Source organism: Pseudorca crassidens, chromosome 12 (assembly GCF_039906515.1).
Source record: "Pseudorca crassidens isolate mPseCra1 chromosome 12, mPseCra1.hap1, whole genome shotgun sequence".
Classification (NCBI taxonomy): Eukaryota; Metazoa; Chordata; class Mammalia; order Artiodactyla; family Delphinidae; genus Pseudorca; species Pseudorca crassidens.
The window spans coordinates 68,775,502-68,802,830 of NC_090307.1; the positions used below are offsets into that span (position 1 = coordinate 68,775,502).

General features: G+C 46.3%; 1 protein-coding gene across 5 annotated transcripts in view; it reads right to left on the reverse strand.

Annotated features, from left to right (window-relative positions):
* The window catches only part of OSBP2 (oxysterol binding protein 2), a 165,002-nt gene that overhangs the window by 50,171 nt on the left and 87,502 nt on the right, over nt 1–27,329 (reverse strand). Inside the window, exon 1 of one of the 5 annotated variants that reach the window (XM_067700244.1) lies at nt 25,871–25,962. The exons of the other annotated variants lie outside the window; for them this stretch is intronic. Within the exon in view, the coding sequence (XP_067556345.1) occupies nt 25,871–25,931 (61 nt within the window). The 5' untranslated portion in view covers nt 25,932–25,962. Of the gene's footprint in view, nt 1–25,870; nt 25,963–27,329 lie in introns of those variants that run through there. 5 annotated transcript variants of the gene reach the window in all.

The window sequence follows — 27,329 nt, forward strand, 5'->3', positions numbered from 1 at the left end:
ACATGCCGCAGAGCGGCTGGGCCCGTGAGCCATGGCTGCTGAGCCTGTGCGTTCAGAGCCTGTGCCCCGCAACGGGAGAGGCCACAACAGTGAGAGGCCCATGTACCGCAAAAAAAAAAAAAAAAAAAAATACCACAGATGGCAGGGAAAGAGAAAAAAAGAACAAAATAGATGAGACCAAACAAACAGCAAAATAGTAGATTTAAGCCCAACCATACCAATAACTACATTAAATTAAAACGGTCTTAACACTCTAAAAGTCAGAGGCTTTATCAGACTGGATAAAAAAGCAAGACTCATTATATGCTATCTATATAAAACCCCTTTCAATATAAAACCATAGATAAAATAAACAACCATATGCTTTCTATAAGAAACGCACTTTAAATGTAAAGACATTGATGGGCTAAAAGTAAGATACTAGAAAAAGAAACACCAGGCAAACAGCAATTACAAGAAAACTGTATGGCCTTAATAACATCTGAAAAGAGGCTTGAGGACAGAGATAAAGAGGGAAATTTCATAACAACAAAAGAAGTCAATTCATTAAGAAGATACAAACCCTGATTGTGCATGTACCTCATGAGAGAGCTTGAAAGTAAATGAAGCAAAGCCAGAAATGGAATCTACAATTATAGTTGGAGATTCAATACTACTCTCTTAGCAATTGCTAGAAGGTAGAGACAAAACAAAGATTTAGAACATGTGAATCTTCAAGTACCCTTTATCAATCAACTTGACCTAAATGACATTTACAGAACACCACATCCTACAATGGTAGAATACGCATTCTTTAAAACAGTACATGAAGTATTCACCAAGACACGGCAATGCTATGCCATAAAACAAGTCTCAAATTTAAAATGATAAAGCATATGTTCTCTGGCTACTACACAATTAAATTAGAAAGCAATAACAAAAAGGTACCTGGAAAACACCCAAATACATGAAAATTTAACACACTTTAAAATAACTAATGGGTCAAATAAAAATCACAAGGAAAATTAGAAAATACTTTAAAATGAATGATACAACATATCAAAAATTTATATGATGCAGCTAAAGCAGTGCTTGGAGGGAAATGCATAGCTTTAAAGCTTATTATGAAAAAGAAGAGAGGTTTAAAATGAGTGATCTAAGCTTCCACATTAAGAAAATAGAAAAAGAAGAGCAAATTATAATCAAAGTGAGTAGAAGGAATAAAATGGTTTAAAAAAAGAGCAAAAACCAATGAAATAGAGAAGAGTAACAATGGGAAAATTAAACTAAAAGCTTTGAAAAGATTTTCTTTGAAAAGATCAATGAAATTGATAAGCCTCTAGCTAGAATAATCAAGAAATAAAGAAAATACAAATTACCAATAATAGGAATGAAAGGAACATCATACAGCTCTATTGACATTAAAGGGATATTTATTTATTTATTTATTTATTTATTTATTTATTTATTTTGTGGTACGTGGGCCTCTCACTGTCGTGGCCTCTCCCGTTGCGGAACACAGGCTCCGGACGCGCAGGCTCAGTGGCCATGGCTCACAGGCCCAGCCGCTCCGCGGCATGTGGGATCTTCCAGGACTGGGGCACGAACCCGTGTCGCCTGCATTGGCAGGAGGACTCTCAACCACTGCGCCACCAGGGAAGCCCCAGACATTAAAGGGATATTTAAAAAATATTATGTACAATGTTATGCCAATAAGTTTGACACCTTTGATGAACTGGAACACTCCTTGAAAGAACAAATTACCAAAAATTACACAAGAAAAAAAAAAGTGCTTTATAATGAAAGTGAATTTAAAATTAAAGACCTTTTCCTCAAAGAAGATGGTCAGGTAAAAATGTCTGCACTGGTGAATTCTACCAAATATTTAGGGAAGAAATAACACAATTGTTATACAAACTTTGTCAAAAAATAGAAGAAGGGGAAACAATTCACAATCATCTTATGAGGCAGTATTATCTCATCATAAGACGTACCAGTATTACACTGATAACAAAAGCAGGCAAAGACATTACAAGAAAACAAAACTATAGTCCAAGATCACTCATAAATATAGATGCAAAATGCCTTGAAAAACTATTAGCCAATAAAATTCAGCTAAAAAGGATAATACATCATGAACAAATGGGGTTTATCTCAGGAATACAAGGTTTAACATTTGAAATTAATACAATTCATATTAACAGTATAAAGAAAAAACATAATCAACTCAATAAGTACTGAAAAAGCATTTGACAAAACTCAAAACCCATTCAAGATAAAAACTCAGAAAACGTGGAAGAAAAGGACCTTTCTCGTTATTATAAAACGCATCTATAAAAATCCTAGAGACTTCCCTGATGGCTCAGTGGCTAAGAATCTGCCTGCCAATGCAGGGGACACAGGTTCGATCCCTGGTCCGGGAAGATCCCACATTCTGCAGAGCAACTAAGCCTATGCACCACAACTACTGAGCCTGCACTCTAGAGTCTGCATGCCACAACTATTGAAGCCCACGCACTCTAGGGCCCACATACTGCAACTACTGACCCTGCGTGCTGCAACTACTGCAGCCCGCGCACCTAGAGCCCATGCTCCACAACAAGAGAAGCCACCGCAATAAGAAGCCCACACACCGCAACAAAGAGTAGCCCCTGCTCGCTGCAACTAGAGAAAGCCTGTGCACAGCAACAAAGACCCAACGCAGCCAAAAAAAAAATCCTACAGCTATCTTCATACTTAACAATGAAAAGTTGAACTTTTTGCCCTAATATCAGGAAGAAGGCATGTCTGCTCTCACCACTTCTATTCATTATTATACTGGAGGTCCTAGCCAGTGCAACAAGCCAAGAAAAAGAAATCAAAAGCACACAAGTTAAAAGGAAGAAGGAAAAAGCCTTTATTTATAGACAACATGATAGCAAATACAGAAAATCCTAAGGAATCTAAAGAAAAGCCACTAGAACTAGCAAGTGAATATATCAAGATAAAAGGTTGTATACAACAATCAACTGTATTTCTGTAATATTAGCAATGAACAACTAGAAAATAAAAATTTTTTAAAGTAATACCATTTAAAATAGCATCAAAACCAGTAAATACTGTCAGGTAAATTTAGTAAAATATGTGCATGAAAACACATAGCTAAGAGAAATTAAACAAAAATAAATAACCATATTCATGGATTGGAAACTTCAGTACTGTTAAGCTATCAATTCTCCACAAATTGATCTATAGATTCAATGCAATCCTGCCAATATCCCAGCAGACATTTTTGTAGGAACTGACAAACCAGTTCTAAATTTTATATGGAAAAGCAAGCCCAACAGTTCTGGAAAAGAATAATAAAGCTGGAGGACTTATACAACCTGTTATCATGATCTACCATACAGCTATAATAATCAAGACAGTATAGTGTTGGCATAAGTATAGATTTATAATGAAACATAATAGAGAATTCAGAAACAGACCTGACATGTATGATTAACTGATTTTCAACAAAGGTGTCAAGGTAAGTCAATAAGGGAAAAACTTTATTTTTTTAAGAAAATGGTGCTTAAACAACTGAATATCCACATGGAGAAAAAAAAAACCTTGACAACTACCTCACACCATACACAAAATTAACTGAAAATGGATCTTAAATCTAAATGTAAAAGCTAAAACTATAAAACATCTAGAAGAAATCAGCACTATCCTAAGGTGGCCAAAAATGTCTTAGAACATAGAAAACACTAATCATAGAAGAACTTAATAAGAGATCTAATCAAAATTAAAATTATATGCTCTTAAAAAGATGCCATTAAAAATGAAAAGGTAGGGCTTCCCTGGTGGCGCAGTGGTTGAGAATCTGCCTGCCAATGCAGCGGACACGGGTTCGAGCCCTGGTCTGGGAAGATCCCACATGCCACGGAGCTACTAGGCCCGTGAGCCACAACTACTGAGCCTGCACATCTGGAGCCTGTGCTCCGCAACAAAAGGCCGCGATAGTGAGAGGCCCGTGCACCGTGATGAAGAGCGACCCCCGCTTGCCACAACTAGAGAAAGCCCTCACACAGAAACAAAGACCCAACACAGCCAAAAAAATAAAATAAAATAAAATAAATTAATTGAAAAAAATGAAAAGGTAAACCACAGATTAGGAGAATTTTTTCTCAATACATATTCTTGAAAAAGAACTTGTATTCAGAATATATAAAGAACACTTGAAACTCATTAATAAGGTAAACAATACACCTCCTACCCCTACACCAAATAGGAAAAGGATTTGAAAAGGCACTTTACAAAAGAATATATACAAATGGCTAATAAGTACATGAAAAGATGCTCAACATCATTAGTAATTAGAAAAGTATAAATTAAAACTACAATGAGATACTATTACATGCCCAGAAGAATAGGGGAATTTTAAAAGGCTAACAATAGCAAGGGTTGACAGGATGTGGGGCAACAAACTCTCAGACATTGCTGGTGGGATGTAGTATGGTAAAGCCACTCTGGAAAACCGTTTGGCAGTTTCTTATAAAGATAAACATACACTTACAACACGACGCGACCTACAATTCCACTTCTAGGTATACTTAAGAGAAATAAAAACTTATGGCCACAAAAATACATTAATTTTAAATGTTCACAGCAGCTTCACAGCTCATAGTAGCCCCAAATTGGAAACAGCCCAAATGTCCATTAACAAGTGAATGAATACTTGTGGCATATTCACACTATGGAAAAAAGTCAGCAATAAAAAGGAACAAATTATGTAGTCACACAACAAGAAGGAAACTTGGAAACATTATACTGAATGAAAAAGCCACACATACTACTGTTTGATTCCATTATATGAAATTCTAGAACAATTAAAACTATAGTGCCAAAAGGAGATCAGTGGTTGTCTGGGGCTAGGTATGGGGGGCACTGACTGAAAAGGGGCATGATGAAACTTTTGGGGATGATAAAAATGTTCTATATCTTATTTGGATTGGTGGATATACAGGTCTATACATTTGTAAAAACTCACAGAACAGTTAAAATCAGTTCATTTTATCAAATTAAAATTATACATAAAGTTGATTTTAAAAGAAAAAAGAATAACCATCTACTGATTCAGTTCTAGTAATGTATCCTACTGACACGCAGATATGTGACTTCTGTGTGATATGAAAAAAAATTTAAGACATAGTCAATGAAAAAGTCAATGAAAAAGTTCGACAGTATGTACAGTATGATTCAATTTGCCTTTTGAAGGATATCTATATTACATATGTTTTTAAAGAGCAGATAAGAAAAACAGTAGATAAAACCAATAAAACCAAAATCTGATTCTTTGAAAATATCAATATGATCAATAGCCAATAACATCAGTGAAAGAGGGGACATCACTACAGATCTTACAGACATTAAAGGATAATAAGAAAATATCACTAAAAACTTTGTGCTCACAAATTTGATAACTTAGATGAAATAAATTCTTGAAATACAAAACTACCCCAACTCATTCAGTGAACAAAAATAACCTGAGGGCTTCCCTGGTGGCGCAGTGGTTGCGAGTCTGCCTGCCGATGCAGAGGACACGGGTTCGTGACCCGGTCCGGGAGGATCCCACATGCCGCGGAGCGGCTGGGCCCGTGAGCCATGGCCGCTGAGCCTGCGCGTCCGGAGCCTGTGCTCCGCAACGGGAGAGGCCGCAACTGTGAGAGGCTCGTGTACCGCAAAAAAAAAAAAAAAAAAAAAAAAATAACCTGAGTGGTCTATTAAAAAATTCACTTTTTTAGTTAAAAATCTCACAAAGAAGAAAACTTAGGGCTCAGAAGCTCTGCTGACAACCATTTACAACAGCCAAGACATGGAAGCAACCTAAACGTCCATTGACAGATAAATCGATAAAGATGTGGTATATGTATACAATGGAATATTACCATAAAAATACAGCCATAAGGGGCTTCCCTGGTGGCACAGTGGTTGAGAGTCCGCCTGCCGATGCAGGGGACGCGGGTTTGTGCCCTGGTCCGGGAAAATCCCACATGCCGCGGAGCGGCTAGGCCCGTGAGCCATGGCCACTGAGCCTGTGCGTCCGGAGCCTGTGCTCCGCAACGGGAGAGGCCACAACAGTGAGAGGCCCGCGTACTGAAAAATAAATAAATAAATAAAATACAGCCATAAAAATGAATGAAATAATGCCATTTGCAGCAATATGGATTGATTTAGAGATTATCATATTAAGTGAAATAAGTCAGACAGAGAAAGACAATTATCATATGATATCACTTATATGTGGAATCTAAAATATGATACAAATGAACTTATTCACAAAACAGAAACAGACTCACAGATGTAGAAAACAAACTTATGGTTACCAAAGGGGGAAGTGGGGGGGGGGCGTGGAGGATAAATTAGCAGTTTGGGATTAGCAGATACAAACTACTATATATAAAATAAACAACAAGGTCCTACTGCATAGCGCAGGGAACTGTATTCAGTATCTTGTAATAACCTATAACGGAAAAGAAAAATGAAGAAGAATATACGTGTGTGTGTGTATAACTGAATCACTTTGATGTACACCAGAAACTAATACAACATTGTAAATCAGCTATACTTCAATTAAAAAAAAAAAGCAGGGCTTCCCTGGTGGCGCAGTGGTTGAGAGTCTGCCTGCCGATGCAGGGGACACGGGTTCGAGCCCTGGTCTGGGAGGATCCCACATGCCGCGGAGCAACTGGGCCCGTGAGCCACAACTACTGAGCCTGCGCGTCTGGAGCCATGCTCTGCAACCAAGAAGCTGCGACAGTGAGAGGCCCGCGCACCATCATGAAAAGTGGCCCCCGCTCGCCGCAAGTGGAGAAAGCCCTCGCACAGAAACGAAGACCCAACACAGCCAAAAATAATAAATAAATAAATTTTTTTTAAAAAAGCAGCTCTGCTGACAAATTCTACCAAACATTTAAAGAAGAAGCAATACCGATCCTACATAGACTCTGTCAGAAAATTAAAGAGGAGGGAATACTTTCCAATTCATTTTATGAGGCCAGTATTATTTGATAACAGAACCAGACTAGGACATTACAAAAAAACAAAACAACAACAAAAACTATAGACCAATATCTTTCATGAACAGAGACATAAAAATCCTCAGAAAGGTATTAATATAATCCAGCAGTACATAAAAAGGGTAATACATCTTGTAAGTGAAGTTTATCCCAGAAATGCAAGGCTGGCTCAACATTTAAATATCAATCAATGAAAGACAACCCAATTAAAAAATGGGATTTGAATAGACATTCCTCCAAAGAAGATATACAGATGGCCAATAAGCACATGAAAAAATGCTTAGTATAATTAGTCCTTAAAAAAAAAAAAAAAAGCAGAAAATAGGGACTTCCCCGGTGATCCAGTGATAAAGAATCCACCTTCCAACGCAGAGGACGCAGGTTTGATCCCTGGTTGAGGAAACAAGATTCCACATGCCGCAGGGCAACTAGGCCCACACACCACAACTACTGAGCCCGCACGCCACAACTATTAAGACTGTGCCTCAACTAGAGAGCCCACGTGCCACAAACTACAGAGCCCAGACGCTCTGGAGCCTGCACGCCGCAACTAGAGAGAGAAAAACCCTCATGCCACAACTAGAGAGAAGCCCGCGCACTGCAACAAAGATCCTGTGTGCCACAACTAAGACCCAATGCAGCCAAAAAAAAAAAAAAGCAGAAAATAATATGTTGGTAAGGATGAAGAAAAACTGGAACCTTCCTACTGATGGGAATAAAAAATGATACAGCTGCTTTAGAAAACAGTTTGGCAGTTATTATATAACCCAGCAATCCCATCCTGGGTATACACCCAAGAAAAATGAAAACATATGTCCATACAAAAACTTGCACATGAATGTTCATAGCACAGCAGCATTATTCCTAGTGGCCCCAAAGTGAAAATAACCCAAATGTCCATATATGCATGCAATGGAATTATTATTTGGCAACAAAAAGGAATAAAGTACTGATACATGCTACAACATCTGAGAACTTGTTAGAAATGCAAATCTTCAAGCCCTACCCCGGACCTACTGAATCAGAAGAATCTGGGGGGAGGGCCAAAATATAAAAAACCAATATAATTCATCACATTAACAGACTGAAAAAAAATCCATGTGATAATAATTTCAACAGATGCAGGAAAAGTATTTGACAGAATTCAACATCCATTCATCATAAAATTTCTCAGCAAACTAGGAATAAAAGGGAATTTCCCCAACATGATAAGAGATCTGCAAAAAACTTACACTTAATGTACATCAAAATGTATATTTGTGGGTTTATGCCTTTTTATTTCCTCATGTTTTGCTATATTTTTCAACTATTCTGTAGATGTGAGTCAGACCTAATTCTTATTCTCAGGGAATTCAGTGTTTTATGATCACACCCCCAGGGACCCCTAACACTGGAATACAAGTTAGAAGAGAGGCACTTTAACCTTTCAGTCCCCTTGTGCCACAACTGAGGACCACACTGAGTGCTCTGGCTCTGCATGAGGCTGTTCCTGGGACTGTCTAAACTGGACAGCTTGGTGTCACATGAGGGATGGTGACAAGTTCTAGTGTTAAGAGATGTTTGTAACAGCTCACAAACTGGAAAGAGCTCAAGTGGCCATCAATGGGAGTATGGATCAACTATGGTATATTCATACAGTAAAATAAATATACTAAGCAATGAAAAAGAGCAAACTTATGATGCACATGACAACATGGATGAACCTCACAAACATTAAGCTGAGTGAAAGAAGCCTTGCATAGAAGAGTACATATTGCATAATTCAATTTATGTGAAGTTCTAAGACAGGCCAAATGAATCCGTGGTAAAATCAATCAGAACAGCAGTACTTCTGGCAGTGGGGTGTGGACTGCCTGGGAAGGGGCCTGAGGAAACCCTGGGGTGACGGACATGTCCTGTATCTTGACAGCTTCTGGGTTGCAAAGGTGCGTGCACACACTTATCAGAACTCAAACGATGATTAGTGCAATCCACGATATGAAATATTGAACTCTGATTAATGATATACATGCTGAAGTGTTTGGGAGGGGAAAGAGTACTGATGTCTGCAATTTACTTTGAAAAGCATTTAAAAAATTAAGATGGGCTGATGGATAGAGGGATGGACAGAAGGATACATAGGTGATAAAGTAAATATAATAGAATGTTAATGGTAGAATCTAGGTAGTGGGAGTATAGGTATTGACTACACAATTCTTTCAACCTTCCTCTATGTTTGCAATTTTTCATAATAAAGTGTTGGTGGGGGGAAACACTGATAAGGGAAGACTGACCTACCACAGGAAACATACTTTCCAACTACAATAATCATATCAATGTGGTTCAGATGCAACACTAGACAAAACTAGTGCATGACAAAGAAATCATTGACTTGCAAGAGGCTAATAAATTGATGAAAAAGATTCAACCCCCTTAGAAATCAAAGATATGCCCATTAAAGAATGAGATGCCATTTCCAATTCTCAGCAGGTTTCAAAATGCTATTAAATGCTGATGCGGGTGTGTGGTGAGACTAGCACTGGGTTTGAGTATTTACTAAGGCTGTGTGACCAGGCAAATTCTGTCTGTCTCTGGGTCTCAGCTCTCACACTTGCAAAACTGGGGTGCGGGGGGATCTCAAGCCACCTGGGGCTCTGGGTGAAAGAGATCAAAGAGACTGACAGAGAAGATCACCCAGACACGTGGGCATATGGCACAGGTTCTCAATGCGCCGTGGTTGTCATTTGAGGTTATTTTTATGCAATGGAATTACAGGCAGTTTTAATTTTATTCTAAATGCTTTTTCTTTACTAAATTTTCTGCAATGAGGATGAATTATCTTTGTAATCTGGGAAAAAGGTCAAAAATTATTTTAACCACCAAATGGCAATAATCTCATCCAACTGTGACAGTCAGGGATTCTATGGCTACATGATTTTCCTTTGTGTGGGTAACTGAATGTTTCTCAGCTCAATGTGAGAACTCTCACATCGACACCTTCCTGATTCAATCATTGAAAAATGTGGAAAAAACCCACAAGTATAAGGCCACATTTCCCACGAGAGTAAGAGCTAAATCAAGCCAAGGGTCATTTAAGAAAGCTCCAAACTCTATGCAATTCATGGGGGAGTAACTCCTGGAGTGATACTTCTGCTGCTGCAGCCGGCTGGGCAGCCAGCCCCAGGTGCCCATCGCCCAAGGAATGCCACTTCCCAGATGACCCACAGGATCATTTCCCCTCCTATGGAGACCCAGCGTCCCCTGCAGAGTTAACACCCACCGAGGAACTGCTGCTCTTTGGGAGGGAGCATGAGGACTGTGATCTGGGGGACAGCCTGGCATTTCCAATTAACAGCAAGTGCAACCAGCCTCACTGATTATCAGCAGTTATCTGCAGCCACAGGGATTACCAGTTTCTCACTATATAAGCAGCAGCTCCTCCTAGCCCCAGGATGGCAAGGAGAAGGCTTCGGAGGTAAGGTAAGAGAGAAGTGGGTAAGGCAGAAGTGAAAGCTCTAGCTGGAAAAACAGCAGGAACTGTTAAATATTCAGGGCAGTGAGATGACCAAAGCAGGCAAAGGTGAGCAGAAGGGCCAGCTCTCCACCAGAAAGAGCCGCCAGGGGTCAGGGTGAGGTGAAAGTCGGCACAAAAATGACCACAGAGGCCTTTCCTGGTGGCACAGTGGTTGGGAACCTGCCTGCCAATGCGGGGGACCCAGGTTCAAGCCCTGGCACGGGAAGATCCCACACGCCGTGGAGCAACTAAGCCCATGCACCACAACTACCAAGCCTGCGCTCTAGAGCCCGTGAACCACAACTACTGAAGCCTGTGCGCCCTAGAGCCCATTCGAACCCACAACAAGAGAAGCCGCCGCAATGAGAAGCCCACGCGCTGCAACAAAGAGTAGCTCCCGCTTGCCACAACTAGAGAAAGCCCGCACGCAGCAATGAAGACCCAACACAGCCTAATTAATTAATTAAAAAGAAAAGAAAATAAATGACCACAGAGAAAAGGACAACTAACTCCAGGGCTAACTGGACCAGAATGGGGCCAGGGGGTGGAGGGGTGCATGGCCAGTGTCGGTCAGGAGCAGGGGCTGCAGGTGGCCACAAGTGGCCCCATGTCAGGAGCCCACCCATACCTGGATCTGCGTCTGGAGTGGCCCTTGGGAAACCTAACAGGTGGATTCAGCTCAGTCAAGCAAGCCACTTCCAAACTCTGTCCACTTCCAACTAGATGACTCCAGAGCATGGGGCAGGGTAGCCGTCACAGGCATATGACCTGTGCAGTCACAATAAGGCCCCAAGTCAGAAGGGCCCCTCCCTTGGTTTAATGCTCAGCTGTCTCCGTCTTGAAACTTAATTTTTGAACAGGGGCCCCATTGGTTACACAGCAGAGCCTGCTAGAGGCTGACAGTTCCAGGGACCATTTTTCTGAATCCCACCCACCAAAGAAAGCAGAGCAGTGCAAGGGTCCCAAGAAGTCCTGTCTGGCTTGGGTTCCAGCCAGACAGGTTTATATCCGACATAAACCAACAAGATTTACGATGCTTCCCTTTGGGTTTCCACACAAGGGCAGGAGAAGATGCAGGTGGCAAGTCGCAGGGGGGTAGAAACAAATAATAAGCAAACTTGTGGGGAAAATTCATCCTTTTTCGGTTAGTCGATTGCAAATTAAAAGACTAACAAGGCACAATTTTATGCCTGGTCAAAAAATACTCTCAGAAAAATACGAATGCAGGGGAGGTGGAGAGAAGCAGATCTCTACACCCAGCCCTGAGAACATCATGGACCAGAACACTTTGGCTGAGGGTGATGGGGTGCCAGAGGGAAGCAGTCACACCCCTTGCCTCAGCGATCGCACTCCTGGGTGTGTGTACGGAAAGAAACAGCAGAGAAAATGTTCACATGCCACAAGACTCTCAGGCGGCAGCTTGGCTCTGGTTACAATCTGGGAAGAACCAAAACGTCTAACAGAAGGAAAAGCCTTTCCACAGCCATTCAGCGGACACACATTACGTCTGTGATAACATGGGAAAGAGCTTATGATGTACAGCCATGTGACAACAGTGATGTTTTTGTATCTCAATGATGTAAAAAGGATGTTCACATAAAGGAAAAACACTGACTAAAAATAGAGACCTAAAAACAGTGACATGAGGGGTAATGAAGTTATGGAAACACCATGATCTTGAACATCTGGAATTGCTGCCTTAACGGTAAATAACCCTTAAAAACACTGAATGTACAGGATGCAGAGGACAGGCCCAGATGAAACTCAGAGTTTGGCAAAGAACAAAGTGTGTGTGTGTTGGGGGCGGGGGGGAGGTGAGGTTGGGGAGGGGAGTTCATGAAGCAGCAAAGCAGCTGCCAGATGGTTAACAAGCTAAGAGTCAAGCTCCAGGGACCCCACCCCATGGGAACTGTGCTGCTTCTAATGTAAAAATATCCCAGGCGGAGGAATGTACCCGGGGGCTTGGCCGGCTGTTAGTTCTGCCCTCTGAGGAAAAACATTTGTCCTCTAACCAGCTCCCACCTATGGCCACAAGGATGCAGGGCACGCCAGGCCAGGACGCAGAGGGCTGCCCAGGTGGGGTTCCATCCTCCGGCCTTGCCACATCGCCTAGCCTAAGCAACTACTATTCCTGAAGATGTGCGTCAGGCATAAATCAACACACACGTCAGAGGGAAACAGGACAAAAAAGGAAATTTATCTTTGGCAGCCCGAGGCCCACAACTTCATCTTTATTCATACTGCTCATCTATTTGATCAGATGCAGCTGCCGGTCTAAGCTGACTGGCACTTTACAGGAAAACCAGGTGTCGGGGGACTGACTCGTGTCCACAGAGGGCAGTGCTGCAAGATTTAGGACGCTCCTGGATGAGGTCAGAGGACGATGTACCCACAGCAGACCTCTCAGTCTTGGGCAGGAGGGGCCTTGGGGCTCAAGCCTGACCCCGTGCGGCCAGTCTCAGGCTGCCCCTCTCTCCACAGTGGCTTGGAGGCCCCTCTCGCCATTTTGCTCCCCACTCAGCTTCCGAGGGCCACTCTGAGTCTGGCTCCCACTTTGGCCTCCTCCAGGCCTCATGCAGGGTCACCTGGCTTGGCCTGGCACCCGGGCAGCCCATTCATTCTCTCTTCGCCTGGCGACAAAGGTCACTGTGTTATCCTCAGAACCAGCCAAACATTGCTCCTAATACATGTTTATATAAACAGAGCTGTTGCATATGGTTGAGCAGGTTGTGCACTGCACAACTCTAGGAGGCACCATTCACCACAGACACTGGGAATTTGTTTTTATTATAACACACATCCAGCAAATTAAAGAAAAGAGTATTGCTCTGATAAATCAGAATATGACAACATATTCTGATTCTTCCACATATCTCAGGATACATAGAAGCAAAAGGTCTTGAGGAAAAAAGGGTGCCTTTTTCTAAAGATGGGCACCAAGTGGGCCATCACAGCCCTGCACACCCACCCATGAACGACAAACAAACCAGCTCCCCGGAGAGAAAACGTCATCCCCCAGATTCCATGGGGCCACCGATGGCAACAGAACGCTGGCCGGGGCAGCTTGGAGCCTGTCACAGCCTTGTCATCCCCACGCTGCCAATGTCCTCCTCGCTGGCAGCCTGCTACCCAAGGGAACGGCCACAAGCGGACGACCAGCTCCTACTCTCTGCCTCCCCAAGGCAGAGGCACTCCAGATCGTGGCCCTCTTTCCTCTAGAGCCCTCACAGCCTGGCATAGGCTTCCCTACCCTTCCCTCCTCTCCTCCCCTCCCCCTGCCAGTAGCTCTCCACCCTCTGTACCTGTCGGCCTGCACCCGCAACACAGTGACACCCACATGCACAAGTGTTTGATTCTCCCCCAAACAGGAGAGAATCAAACACTTATGCTCCCTCCACCCGGGGCCAGCCTGCATGCAGCCCACCCCTTAGCTACCTGCCCACAGAGGGCCTTCTGTGCTGGGTGCCCTGCCCACCTCTCTGCCCCCAACAGCACCTTCCCTCAGAGCCCAAGGACTCCTGTGTGCCTCAGCCTGTGTGAGTATGCTCAGATCTCCTCTACACGGCATTCCGGCTCCTCCTGTGCTGAGTTTGGCCAGCTAGGGCTGTCCCCCACCGTCTGTCCCTTCCTGGGGGGGCACGGGTGTGAGGGATCAGAAGGACGCTGGCTGGGTTCCAGCATGCCCGGCCCCTCCGGGCTCAACTCCTGTCGCCTGGCTGTGGACACTGTGGGTCCTGCACAGCTGCTGGCCATTTCTTCGCACAGAGTGAAAGACTGGCCAGATTTTCTGCTAAATAGAAAAGACAAATGCTTCTGTTTTCTCTTACCGTTTACTGCTCTTCACTCTGACTCAAAAGCAACCACACATTTGGAACTTCCCCCTGGCATTTAGCCTCTTTCAAGAAGGAATCCCCCCAAATCACCACATTCTACAATCACCGGGTTCTGCCCCAGAACTTGAGCCCCCAGCCCCACCTGCTGCAGCCTCCACTCAAGCCAGGTTCTTGGGGAGTCCAGATTCTCTGTCTATAGTATCTGGCACTCATCCGTGATCCCTTCCTGTTTCCCTGACACATCAGCCAGTCTTTGCCAAGCTCAGTTCAGCTTTCTGCAAAAAGTGTGGCCGATCAGAAGATGGAGGCTGGCTGGTGGGCACCCAGGGGCTCCCTGAGGTCCCAATTGAGAAAGTGGGGCCCCCTCAGCAGTCTCATGAGCAGGGCCGCACAAGGCCACCTGGCCCTGACCTCTGCTAAGTCTACCTTGCCAGGGCGAGGTGTCCCTGTTTTCTGCAATGTCAGAGCTTTGCGTTCCAACCAGAAGAGATGCAGAAATCCTACACACATCTGCACACACACACGTACACACGCAAAGGCAAAGAAGTAAGCCGCCAAGGGCTGAATTCAGATGTTACGAAAGATCCTGAAAGGGCATTTCCGCATTTGAGGCACCTGGCTCTGTTTGAAGCACAGAGAGAGGGACACAGATAAATAGACAGACTGACCGATTAGTAGGTATAGACACATATTACCTCATTTCAACCTCCCGGCCACCTTGCCAGGTAAGTCAGTTTAATGCCATCCTTTAGATGAAGAAATTGAGAATCAAAACAGCTCAGAAGCTAGTTGAAGGTCAGGCAAGCGGTGGGGTTTGAACACGACACTGCCTGCTGACGAGCAGCCTCTTGTCAACGGACTCTCGGGCTCCTCCTCCCACGCCCAGGTCCTTGTCAACCCACTCCTGCTGTCATTGACAGGGGTGGGGACAACTGAGGCTCACAGAGGGGCAGGCATTTGCCTGTGGTCACAAAGCCCAGCAGCAGAGTCAGGACAATAACCCAGGTCCCCTGGCCCCCCGGCTACACTGTGGGACCCCTAGAACAACAACCCATGTGAAAAACCTCCATAAGCCCAGATGCTGTCCTGCCACTGAAGTGATCATTGCTTGGACCTCAGTCCCTAGTCCCCCGGGGCAGGCAGCAAGCCCAGTTCCCCTTCAACTTGCACAAAGATGGGCTCAGGGAAGGGACGCAATTTCACTGGAACCCTTTTGTAGCGGAAATTTGTCTGGAGTGACCTCTCATTTCAGTATCCTTCAATGTGTCTGAAAGGAGGCGCGAGACCAGTCTCACCCTGTCTGCAAGCTGGGGATGAGGGGCCTCTGCCTGTGTCTGCCATGCGCACGGTGTGAGGGGCCAGGAGGCTCCCACCTCCCAGGACTGACAGCTAACCAGGCCTCCCAATGCCCCCATCTCTGCCTCCTTGCTCCTCTCTCTTTAGCCAGCAAGGTTCACAGGCATTTTCCTGCCTACTGAAATACCGCTTGGCTTTGAAGAGTATGTAAAAAACGTTTTTTGGCCAATATTTTAAAACTGAGAGATATCCAGTTTCTCCTGAAAACTCCATTCTGGCCTTCCTAGGCCCACCTTCACACAGGGTGCCCAAGGGAGACACTCTGCAGTCTGCCCATGGGGTCTCTGACGCTGAGCTGAGTCCTGGCTGCTCTTGCGTGCTCTGTGGGCTCCTGGGCCTCCTCTGGCCAGCACAGCGAGTCCTGCTCCAGGCTCTGTTCTAAGCACTGTACCAGACACACCACCTGCTGAGTTCCTCTTCCCCAGACCCACCGTGCAGAGTGAATCACTGACAGGAGGAGTAGGAAGGCCTGGCCTGCAGGGCTCTGGCAACCAAAGAGGCTACCTTGTCACCACTCTCGAAGTACAGCTGCTCTGGTCACCTGAGCTTCCAGACAAAGATGAACATCCCTCCTACAACCAAGCAAAAAGCAAGTGGATACCAGGCCCAGTGCTCCTGTTAGCAGCAAATCTTCTGGAGAACAGCAACCAAGAAGACCATCAGGCAGGCCGGTAGACGAAATACAATTTTAACACCTAACTTTTTCTGTTTTTTTCCTAACTCCAAAATTCACCCTCAGAATAAATCCATCCAAATTGATAACAGGAACATCATTTAAACTTTGCATAAAGAACATAATTGCATTACAGATGACACTATAGCCAAAATAAAAACTGGAAATTAAGACCAATCTTCTAAAACCAGAAGACATATTTTGGACAAAGTTCACTTGCAAGTTTCTTTAAAGGATCCTTAGGACAGAGCTGTAGTATCAGTTCCCGATGAAATAAATTTAAAACGTGTACAACGACTTTGATGCTGTTTTCAGGTGAGCCTGCAATGTTAAATGTGGCTCAGGCACTGAGGCTTGGAGTCGGTGCTGGGCCAGGGCCTTCGGAAGCCGTTAGTGTGACCAGTCAGCAGGCAAAGTTAATGACAAGGTTTATTACAGATCAGAGGGTGTTAATTCCTAAAAGGAGCCAGTTTCTAATAAATTGGTGTTAAGTGAAATTAACTCCATCTGTGTCTTTCAGGTCTACAGGCACAAAAAATCCTAATTTTTCTCCAGTTTCAAATTATAACATAAACTTTCATTAAGGAAAACGCAGCAAGTTTCACTCACACAAAATCTCCAATAATGATGTTCAAGCATCAGAAACTGCACAAAGGAGCTTAACGAGTTTGCAAGGCTTTAGCCTATAAGACAGCTAAGATTTTTTCCCCCACTGCTGACAAAGGGCTCTCAGGCGGTTGCGCCTGCACAGCCTGGAGCTGTCATTCAGGACCACCATCCCTGGGGGCAGCAGCTTCAGGGCTCGTGCTTGCTCAAACCTAGGCGGCCACTTACAGTGACTCGCCTCATCTGTTGCAGCTTGCTCAGAGGGCAAAGGGGAGGGGGTTGGGTCATGCACTGAGCATAGCCAACACCCAGGGTGGCCCCTGGAAGGGAAGAAGCCCTTGCGGGCAAAGCAGCAATTCTGCCTAGGCGCCAGGGCATGCGGACCCCAAGCCGACCCTGGAGAAGGAGAGGTAGGTGGGAGGATTAAACAAGGCCGCCACTTCCCCCTTTTTTCCAGAAAGCTCTGGATTATATTTTGGTTCGTTTTTGCAGAGATTAATCAGACGCACAGGTCTCTAGCCGAAGCCCCGTCTCCAAAATACCCCGCGCGTAAAGCGAGTTCGGAGCTCACGCCGGCGGCGTACGGGGACTGGGGTTCCCCGCGCTCCCCACGCCGCGAGGGAGTGACTTCAGAGGCTCGCGTGGACTGATCATGCAGCAAGCCGGGCGCCTGGCGGGCGTGAGCGGGGAGCCGGGCCTCCGGGCGGAAGCCGGGCAGCACTAACCCTTCTTAAATTTATTCAGGCAGCCGGAGCTGCAGAAGGAGCGCACGGAGGCCGTCTCCCAGCAGCCGCGTCCCTTCATCCCCGCGGCAGGGCGGCCTCCGAGCAGCCGGGCGCTACATGGCGCCGCGCCCTGGGAGTTCGCAGGGACGCGCGCACAGCTCGGCGGGCCGCCCGGCGGAGGCGGCGGACGCTCACAGGTCCGAGCTCCGCGTTACCACAATGCACCACTGCCGCCCGACCGCCGCCCGGTGCACGAGCCCGCTGAGCCCGTTAACCCCATAGGCGCCGCGGGAGCCGGACACAGCGCGAGCAGTGCGAGGGCCGCCCCCTCTCCTTCCCCGGGAGCGCGGTCTCCGCCCGCACGCCGCGTGTTCGCCCGTGCGACCTTCCCAGGACACCTAGGACCTAGGCGCCGGGCAGGCCCCCCATTTAAACGTCATATTCTAATACAAACACCCGAGCGAAGGTGCCGCCCCCTGCAGCAGCGGGCTCGGCGTTGCTTTATTTCAAAGGTAAAGATGCCCTTGAGAGACAAGGGGCAAGTCGGAAATGGGGATGACCCGCCCAGGGCCTGATGGTGATTCCAGGAAATCGGGGTCACCTCTAAGACCTGCTGTGGAGGCTGGCGCACCCGTATCCCGCCACCTGCAGCCACCTGTCCAGTGTCAGGGAGGAACGCAACAGGCGGGGCCCCAGGGAGCCCGGCCCCCTTGGCGCTACTACCACAGGGCTGTGGGTATCTGGGGACAAATAAATGTCTCCACCCAGACCTGTCTGAACACAACTCGCCTGTCCAGCTGCCTGCAGGACCTCTCCATGCGATGTCTGATGGGCATCATAAACCTAATTGTCCAAATCTGAGCTCCCCATGGCACTCTTAGACCTGTGCCTCCACCCTTCCCCATCTCCCCACCTCAGCTAGTGGCAGCACCATCCTCCTAGTTGCTCTGGACAGACCCCCCTGGAGTCATCCTTGACTCTTCTGTACCTTAGACCCACCTCCACGTGGTCAGCACATCCCCAGAACTCTGCCCTTAGATTACAGCCAGGATCCTGTCCCTTCTCACCACCACGCTGCTGCCACCTGGGCCTAACTTACCCTCATCCTGCCTGTGGACTCTTCCAGAGCCTCCCAGAGGGTCTCCCACTTCCACTCTGGCCTCCACCGTCTATGCTCAGCGTAACATCCCAAGAACACCTATTCCAATATATGTCAGACTCTGTCACTCTTCCCCTCAGAGGTCTCCAAGTCCCCAAGCAGGCCCATCCAGTTCCCCTCCCTCCCTCTGCTCCGGCAACACTGACATCTTGGCTTGAACACACAGTAAAGCAGTCCAAGCTGCGACCAGCCCCACTCGTTGGCCTCTGCCCCAACCTCACTGTGCCCTACCGTCTTGTTTCTCCCATTGGACTAAGCCCTAGGACTGCTTTCTAACCATTTTCCCCCACCCCCAACCAAGCCCTCCTCAACACTGCCACCTCTTGGGAGCTCAGTCCATGGAATTTATCAAGTGTAATTTACTGAAACCAAATCAATCAATTTTCACCAATTTAAAGGTTTTCAAATATACAACAAAGTTCCTGTTATAACATACAATAGACTCAGGGAAGGTGGTGCGGGGTCATTACACTTCCCTTCTGGACCTTTGAAGCAACTGGTACTTCTTCCACCTAAAGAATAAATCCTTGGCGATGGTGTCAGATTCACTGGCCTGGGGAGGATAAGACATTTAGCCACTCTGGGCCTTGGTTTTGGGGCTACAAAATGAAGAGCATAACAATGGTGCAAATGGCCACCTGTGACAGAGTGCTGACCAGTGCCAAGCGCTGGGCTGTCAGCTTTACCTGCATTCCTTGAGTTTCTGCATTTAAGCCCCAAGGATAGGTTCCTCAAACACCCTTTTTACAGATGCGGAAACTAAGGCTCTGACATACCATGACTTGTGCAGGATCAACATGCTTGGAGCCGACCTGTTCTGGCTGACCTTGGAGGCCACACCCTGAACTGTGCTCTGCGGGGTCCCTTAAGCAGAATGCTGCTCCTGGTCCCCAGGGGCCTCATGAGGAAAGATGAGGTGAGACAGGAGCATCATGAACATACAGGTGACTTTTATAGGATGGGCATGTGCAGTAAACCCAGGATATTGAACCAGACTCTGGAAGCTGGAAGAATCTTTCAAATGCAGAGCCATGCCCTCTGTCTCAGAGCTGAGAAAGGGGGAGGCAGAGGGGCTGAGGACCTCGCGTTGCCTTCACAGCGAGTGAGTACTGGGGTCAGTGACCCTGTTTGCTTTGTCCACCCACCCTCACCTAAAGCCATGTCTGGCCGACAGGAGAAGATAGGGAACAAAGCATACCCGGGGAGGAAACTAAAATAGTAAAGGAAAATACAGAAGAAAATCATGCACTCCTACCAAGGCAAACACATGCACTATTTCTCCTTTCTACATAGTTCTTTTACACTGTAAGTCACATCAAACAATGACCAGATTCTGCTCATGTGAAATACTTAAAAATCTACAGCCTAGCTTCACAAGTACTCAGAGGGTACCAATTTGTCCTTAAAGAAGGAAATACATTAGCTGAAAAGTCTTAGTTGACCCAGCAGTGAGAAGGCCAAGACACCAAGCAAACGATGACCGGTGGGTAATTCCATCCATTCTGCTGGCCACCCTGGGCCCCAGACAAGTTTCCCTCCTGACCACGTGCAGGTGAGGCTGAACCCCAGCTCTGCACTTCACCCATTGAGGGCATCTCCTGAACAGCTCCAGATGTATGGTCCCCAACACGCAAATGTGACCTTCTAAAACCAAGCCACTAACTCTGTGACCTTCCTGAGGTCCACTCACCCCAAATACCCTGTGCTGGCAACCCTTGGAGGCAGCTGCAACCTTCCCTCTAAGCTCTATCCGACCCCACATCAAGACCAGTTTATCTGGTCACTTTAAAGACTTTGATTTGGGACTTCCCTGGTGATCCAGTGGTTAAAACTCCACGCTCCCAACGCAGGGGGCCCAGGTTCTATCCCTGGTCAGGGAACTAGATCCCTCATGCTGCAACTAAAAGATCCCGCATACTGCAACAAAGATCCTGCGTGCTACAACTAAGACCTGGTGCAGCCAAATAAATAAATATTAAAAAAATAAGTAAATAAATAAAGTGTTTGGTTTGCTCTCACATTGATGGTGACCACTTACCTCATCACATCCCACCCGGGTGGCAGCGGCAAGTCTTAGAAGCCAGCCTCCCCACTTCCTCTTGCTACTGGAACACTGTTCATCAGACTCAAGTTCCGACATGTTTCCTCCTTTGCTCAATAATATGGTGCACACACACTCAACTAAAATCCATACACATGTATCCGTGTGTGTTGGTGGGTGGGTGCAACTGTTGCTCATCCCAGTACTGAAGGCAATAGAGGAACAGGCGCCCAGAAACTGGCGTGAGGCACTGGAGGGGAGGGGCACGTGGCCGTGGTCTATAAGAACCACAAGCACGTCTACACCTCCCACCCAGTGTGAACAAGGGGAAAGGAGAACAAGGCTCTGCATCCAATGCCATTTGTTGCAAAACCCTAGAAGCAGCCGAGGAGCCTAACGGCAGGTGAATGCTTAACTCATCAACTTCACGGAATATCACGGAACCATTTGGAACCACACAGTATATATGTGATGACTTTGCAGAAATAAGAAACTGTGCTTAAACACAAAATGCTGAGAGGAAAAAGGCAAACCATGCAATATAGTTATAATTGTGTGAAAGCTAGGCATATATGGAAACGTTAAAATAATATGATCACAGGGAATTTTCTCAAGTCTGGGCTCCCAGAATGCCCAGGGCTGCTTCTTTCCTTCCCAGGACCTAGCATGCTCTGCTGTGGGTTCTTGTTTGTCTATTTCCCACACCAGACTGTGAACTCCTGAGGGCAGAGACTGTGGTCTTTTCTATTCTCAGCCTCCAGCGGGGCTCAGCACATAGTAGATGTGCACTGAATGAGTGAGCCCAGGAATAAACAGATCAATCAACTGATCAATGAATCAATCGATGAAAGCAACTTTATCACTCATAGGAGCCCTATTTGGCTCAATCTACACACCCATACTGTCTTCTGCCTCCCAAGCCTTCCACTGCTGACCCCGCTCCCTGACCCCACACAGGGCATTTCTAATGCACAACACCATGCAGTCCCATCCCCTCTGCACCTCTGCCCTTGTCTGGACCTAGACTGGACCCTCGCAGAGGTGAGCACAGGCTTGGGAGTCCTGCAGGGGCAAAATCTGACCTGACATGAGTTGGCCACTGCTTTATACCAACGTGGACCTCTGGTTCCCCCTCTGGGCCTCAGGCTCACCACTGATGAGGGGCTCAGGCCCCCAGAAGAGAGGTGCTGACCTTCTCTGTGTTGTCTGGAGGATCAAGTTCTCCAAGGGTCTGTCTAGCACACACATTCCTTGTGGGGATATCTTATGAATGAAGCCCTTTAAGACAGCAGTGTTCTAAGAATAGCCATGCATAGATGCTGACTGCCATCATCATTAATAAATGATCCTGCAATGAAGGCAAAGAATTAATTTGAGAGAAATTTATGATAATGTGTTGCTAAGCAATTAAAATAAACTTCTGAGGGGAAAAAAATTTTCAATTTATCATTGATTATTCTAGAGCAGAAAAAGGGAATGGGGGAGAGTGCACCATTCAAGTCAGTTTGAAAGAAGGTAACGATGAGACAGATTCCACCAGGGACAGTGCCTCGGCCTGACTCTGCCCACATGTGCCTTCTGCTGCGAGGGGCAGCCGAAGAGATGGGGGCCACCTCTCTGGGAGCTGAGCCTGCCGGGCTTTGCCTTGGGGCAAGCGAGGGGCTATGCTGCATCCTTGCACATGTGCTAGGAAGGGGTGGCCTGCCCTCGGACCAGCCAGAGAATTAGGGTCAGGTCACAACAGGTCGCTCTGAGGACGTGGCCTCTTCTCAGACACTTCTGCTCCCCGGAGTGGCTGGCCCATCTGGCCCCACTCCATTGCTTATGTCCGTTATTGACCAAAAGGCCTTTTGCTTGTCAAAGTCTAAATACTACTTTTACCAACAAATCCCTCAAGACAACCACAGAAGAGCTGGGATTCCCAAGGGATTAATATCCATTTGTCTAGTCTCCAATTATTCCTTTAAAAAAAAAAAAGAAAAAGAAAGTGAACAAAAAGAATTGAAAATACAAATCCATTGCAGAATGTTCCTCCTTCTTTGTTGGTTATTTAAGGAGTACAAATTAAAGCCGCCTTGAGATAGGTACTCTTTTAAGTATATTAAAATGGTCAGAAATGAATTTAATTAACACCTAATGCCGGCGAGAGTACAGTGAAGCTGGCATGCTCACTCGTTGTTGGTGGCATGGAGCATCGTAGGCTCCTTGCAGAAAGAGACCTTCTAGGTCATCAACGCACCATGATGATACTGCTGCCCTTAACCCGGTAATCCAACTCCTGGGAATTTTCCCTCAGGAAACAATTCAAGAGAAGCAAAAAGCTTTCAGTTCAAAGACATTCATTGCATTGTTATCTATAATAGTGCAAATGGAAAACTCAAATGCTCAACAATTGGAGGATGACTGAAATCATTAGAGTACTTCAACTCAATGGAATATTACACAGCCATTAAAGTGATTGTTTTAGACAGGGAAACTGTTAGCGATAATGTGGGGTGACAAGAGCAGAGCATGAAGGGCCCTCTTTAATGTGATACCAAAGCTGTGAAATACAACTGTATGTGCAGAGGCGGGAAGGGAAGGGAAAGTGCAAAAATCAAAAACAGTTTTGTGAGGGTGTGAGGTTACTGGGGAGTTTCCTGTATTCCAAATGCTCTTTATCTCACTGTGTGATCTTTCCCACAACAACAACAAAAAGTGAACAAGCTATATTCAAAAAATTTAATTATTATTTGAAACCCTTTCCTGAGGGGAAAAAGGCGGTGCAGGAGAGTTGGCTGGGAGTAGGTGCCCTGCCCAGGGAGCATGAGTTTTGAGGCCACAGGATGGCGGGGACACAGGCCAGTGACCAGTGGGCAGGAAGTCAAGGCAGTGGAAGCCAAAACAGTCCTAACATCAGTCAAGCTGCCTGGGGAGGCGTGGGCTTTAGGGGTCTAATGCATGGGGCTGAGTTTGGATCTGCAACCGGCTCACTGGGTGACTGGAAACAAGTACAGGAGCCTCTCCGAGCCTCACCTCCACGATTCTCATCCAGACATGGGGCTGTCTTCCTGTTATGGGCTGAATTGTGCCCCCAGATTCATACGTTGAAGCTCAAACCTTCAGTACCTCAGAATGTCAGTATGTTTGGAGACAGAGCCTTTAAAGAGGTGATTAAGGTACAAAAAGTTCACACATTGGGCCCTGATCCAATATGATCAGTGTCCTTAAAAGAAGAAGAGATTAGGACACAGATCAAGGGATGACCATGTGAGGAGACAATGAGAAGACAGCCAAGGAGAGAGGCCTCAGGATGAAACCAATCCTGCTGACACTCTGACCTTGGACTCTGGCCTCCAGAATGGTGAGAAAATTCATTTCTGTGGTTTAAGCCCCCTAGTCTGTGGTATTTGGTTATGGCAGCCTGAGCAAACTAATACACTTCCCTCTGCAGAGTCATGAGGGTGACATCACCAACGTAGGGCAGGCACTCAAAAAACACCTGGGAAAAGTCAGAGGCAGGGTCCTGGAACCCTGAAAACCTCTGACCTAGATGAGGCCTGTGTCAGAAGATTGGCTCTCAGTGTCCATCAATGAATTGGTTTAACTGAAGTTCAGAATGGCTGTGAAGCCCTGAAGACAGCTTCTCCCATGATCCTCACGGCAGCTGTGGTGAGGTCGGGTAGGACAGACAGCACTGGGACACAGCTGGCAAAATGGAAGTTTAGTGAAGTTAAGGGGTTTTGTTCAAAGTCAAAGAGCAAGCACAGACCAGAGAAGGGTCAAGAATGCAACATTTTAAACCTCCAAGCTCCTTTTTCCCCACTACTAAAAAACAAGCCTCTGATTAACAGATGTTACAACATAAACGTTTAGAAATTCCATAGCACCATAGGCACAGATAAGCAACAAAGAGAAAATACTTGCAAAATATATAATCAACAAAGGAGAGATAACCATAACTTAAAATGAGCTCCTACATATCAGCATAAAAAAATACACACATCAAAACAGTAAAATGGCAAAGAATATGAATATACAAGTCACAAAATGCATATGATTGGTCAATAAACAGAAAAAAGTATACTCAGTCTCATTGGTAATAAGGGAAATGCAAAACAGAGCAAGGAAATGCCTTTTCATTCACCCATCAGAGTAACAAAGAGTAAAAAGAATGATGGGGTAGCCTTTGTTGACAACCCACACTGTTGGGAGATGTAAATCTATGCATTTTGGGGGGCTGACAATTTGATAGTGTCTGTTGATATGTATCATGGTCATGCCCTTGTAACTTAGCAATTCCACTCCTAGGAATCTATGCTTTGGAAAAATTTACACACATTCACAAAGATGCATATACAAAAAGGTTCACTACAGCATCCCTGAAATAGTAATAAAAGGTAAAGGAACTATCCATGAAGAGGAAAATGATTGAACAAATTATGATACACTACAGAATTCCATGCTGTTAATTTAGAAATGAGATACACCTATTTGTACTGACATGTAAAGATCTCCAAAATATATTGGTAAGGGGAAAAGCAAGCTGCTTATCAATATGCATGAAATGATCTCACATATACATGTAAGTATGTATGCATGGGTGCCTGTGGACTTACATGGCTTTGTAAATGCATGGGGAAATCTGGGAAAGAACCACTGTTAACAAATGGGTGTGTGTATCTCTAGCAGGGCGTGAGATGGAGGGAGGTGATGAAAGACGACTACATTTTGTCATATATTTTAGAATCATTTAAATGTTTTACAATTTTATGTTTCCTAACCTAATCTCTCAACAAATTACCATTGGAAACAGTACACCAGAATCAACTCCTGCTCATGTCGAAACTTATGGGACCCTACAGAAGACTCTCTAATGGTGGAAGGTCAGGCACAAAGAAGGTACATAAGGAGTGAGTCTGGGGGCAGGAGGGCCCAGAAGTCACATCAGAGAAACCACCACATCAGTGCACACAGACCAACCTGGCAGGCAGCAATCAGAGAGGGGCTGGAGCATTTGCCGCACCCGTGGCACAATCCCCATGAGGCGGAGGAGCAGAGCCGCCCATGGTGACGGGCCCTGCAAAGAACGGACACAGCTGCAACCAGGCGTGGGGGGCATCCAGCCAGGCTGCAGGCCTCGCCCCCCCCACCCCAGCTACCAGGCTGCCACAGACACTAGCTGTGGCTCGGGGATGAGGCCCAGAAGAGGCCACCAGGTAGGTATCCAGGCACCCACCTGCACTTACCCCACCAGGCCTGCTCTGGGAGAGAGATGTGGTAGGCAGTGTAGACAGAAGATGCAGGGAAGGCAAGAAGTGACGGATGCACTGCTGCTCAGAACAGTCATCCCTGAACACAGCAGCTCTGTCTGATGCCTTCCTGGGGCCCTTACTGCGGCAGGTCCCAGTCACACCAACTGCCCCCTGCTTCCTGGTCCTGCTGCCACACACCCGTTATCCTCCAGCCTCCTCTGTCCCAGCTCCCAGGCAGGATTCAGTCCTTACCCCTTTCTTCTTCCCGCTCCATGCTGGGGCCTGGGTGATGGTGTCCATGGCCAGGGTGCCGTGTCCCATCTCCTTGTTCATGTTTCCCCATCTGTACCATCAGAATAGGCCTCCCCTCCAAGCTCCAGACCTCCATGGCCACCTGGATGTCCCCCACACTCAACCTGTCCCCAGCTGAGCCCAGCATCTCTCCTCTGCTCCCTCATGACAACCTTTCCCTCTCCAGACATTTTTTTCTGCCCTCAGGCACCAGGCTGGAAACCTGAGGGTCAGCTCCTGGGGTCTCTCCCTCTCCTTGAGTCCGTACATTCAAAGGGCCCCCAGGTCCTGATGATGTTAAATTCAGCTTAATTTGCAAATCCATACGCTCTTCTCCACGCCTTGGCTCACTTCCAAGGTCTCAGCTTTTTCTTTTACCCCTTCTGATCCATCCTTCATGCCGCCATGAAACCTTTTACTGAAAACACTATCTGCTCCCTTTCCATGATTCCCTGATACCCACAGCAGCAAGTTTAAGTTCAAACTCCTTGGCAAACCACAACCCAACAGGAGCGAAGCCTTGTGGGCCTCAGCAACCCCCTCCTTCCCACTCCTCGGCTCCACCAGCTGCTCTTCCCTCCCATGCTTTTGCTCGCCTGGCCCGGGATGCCCTGCCTGTCCCCCACCTTGGTTGGCTCCTGTCACCTCTGGACACTGGGGTGTGGGCCCCCCTAAGGGAACCTTACTGACTACTGTCACCCCAGAGAGGAGATGGAAAGCTGCTTGGAGGAGGGCCCTTCCTCAGGGTTCCCATCACATCCATGTACCTCTCTTGTGCACTCATCACACTGACTCAGAAGGATCTTGTCTGTCTCCCTGCAGACGGTCAGCACCTCTAGGGCCAGGAAGGGCTTGTTCTCACTGTATTATTTTTCTACTGGGAGGCTCCAAACAAC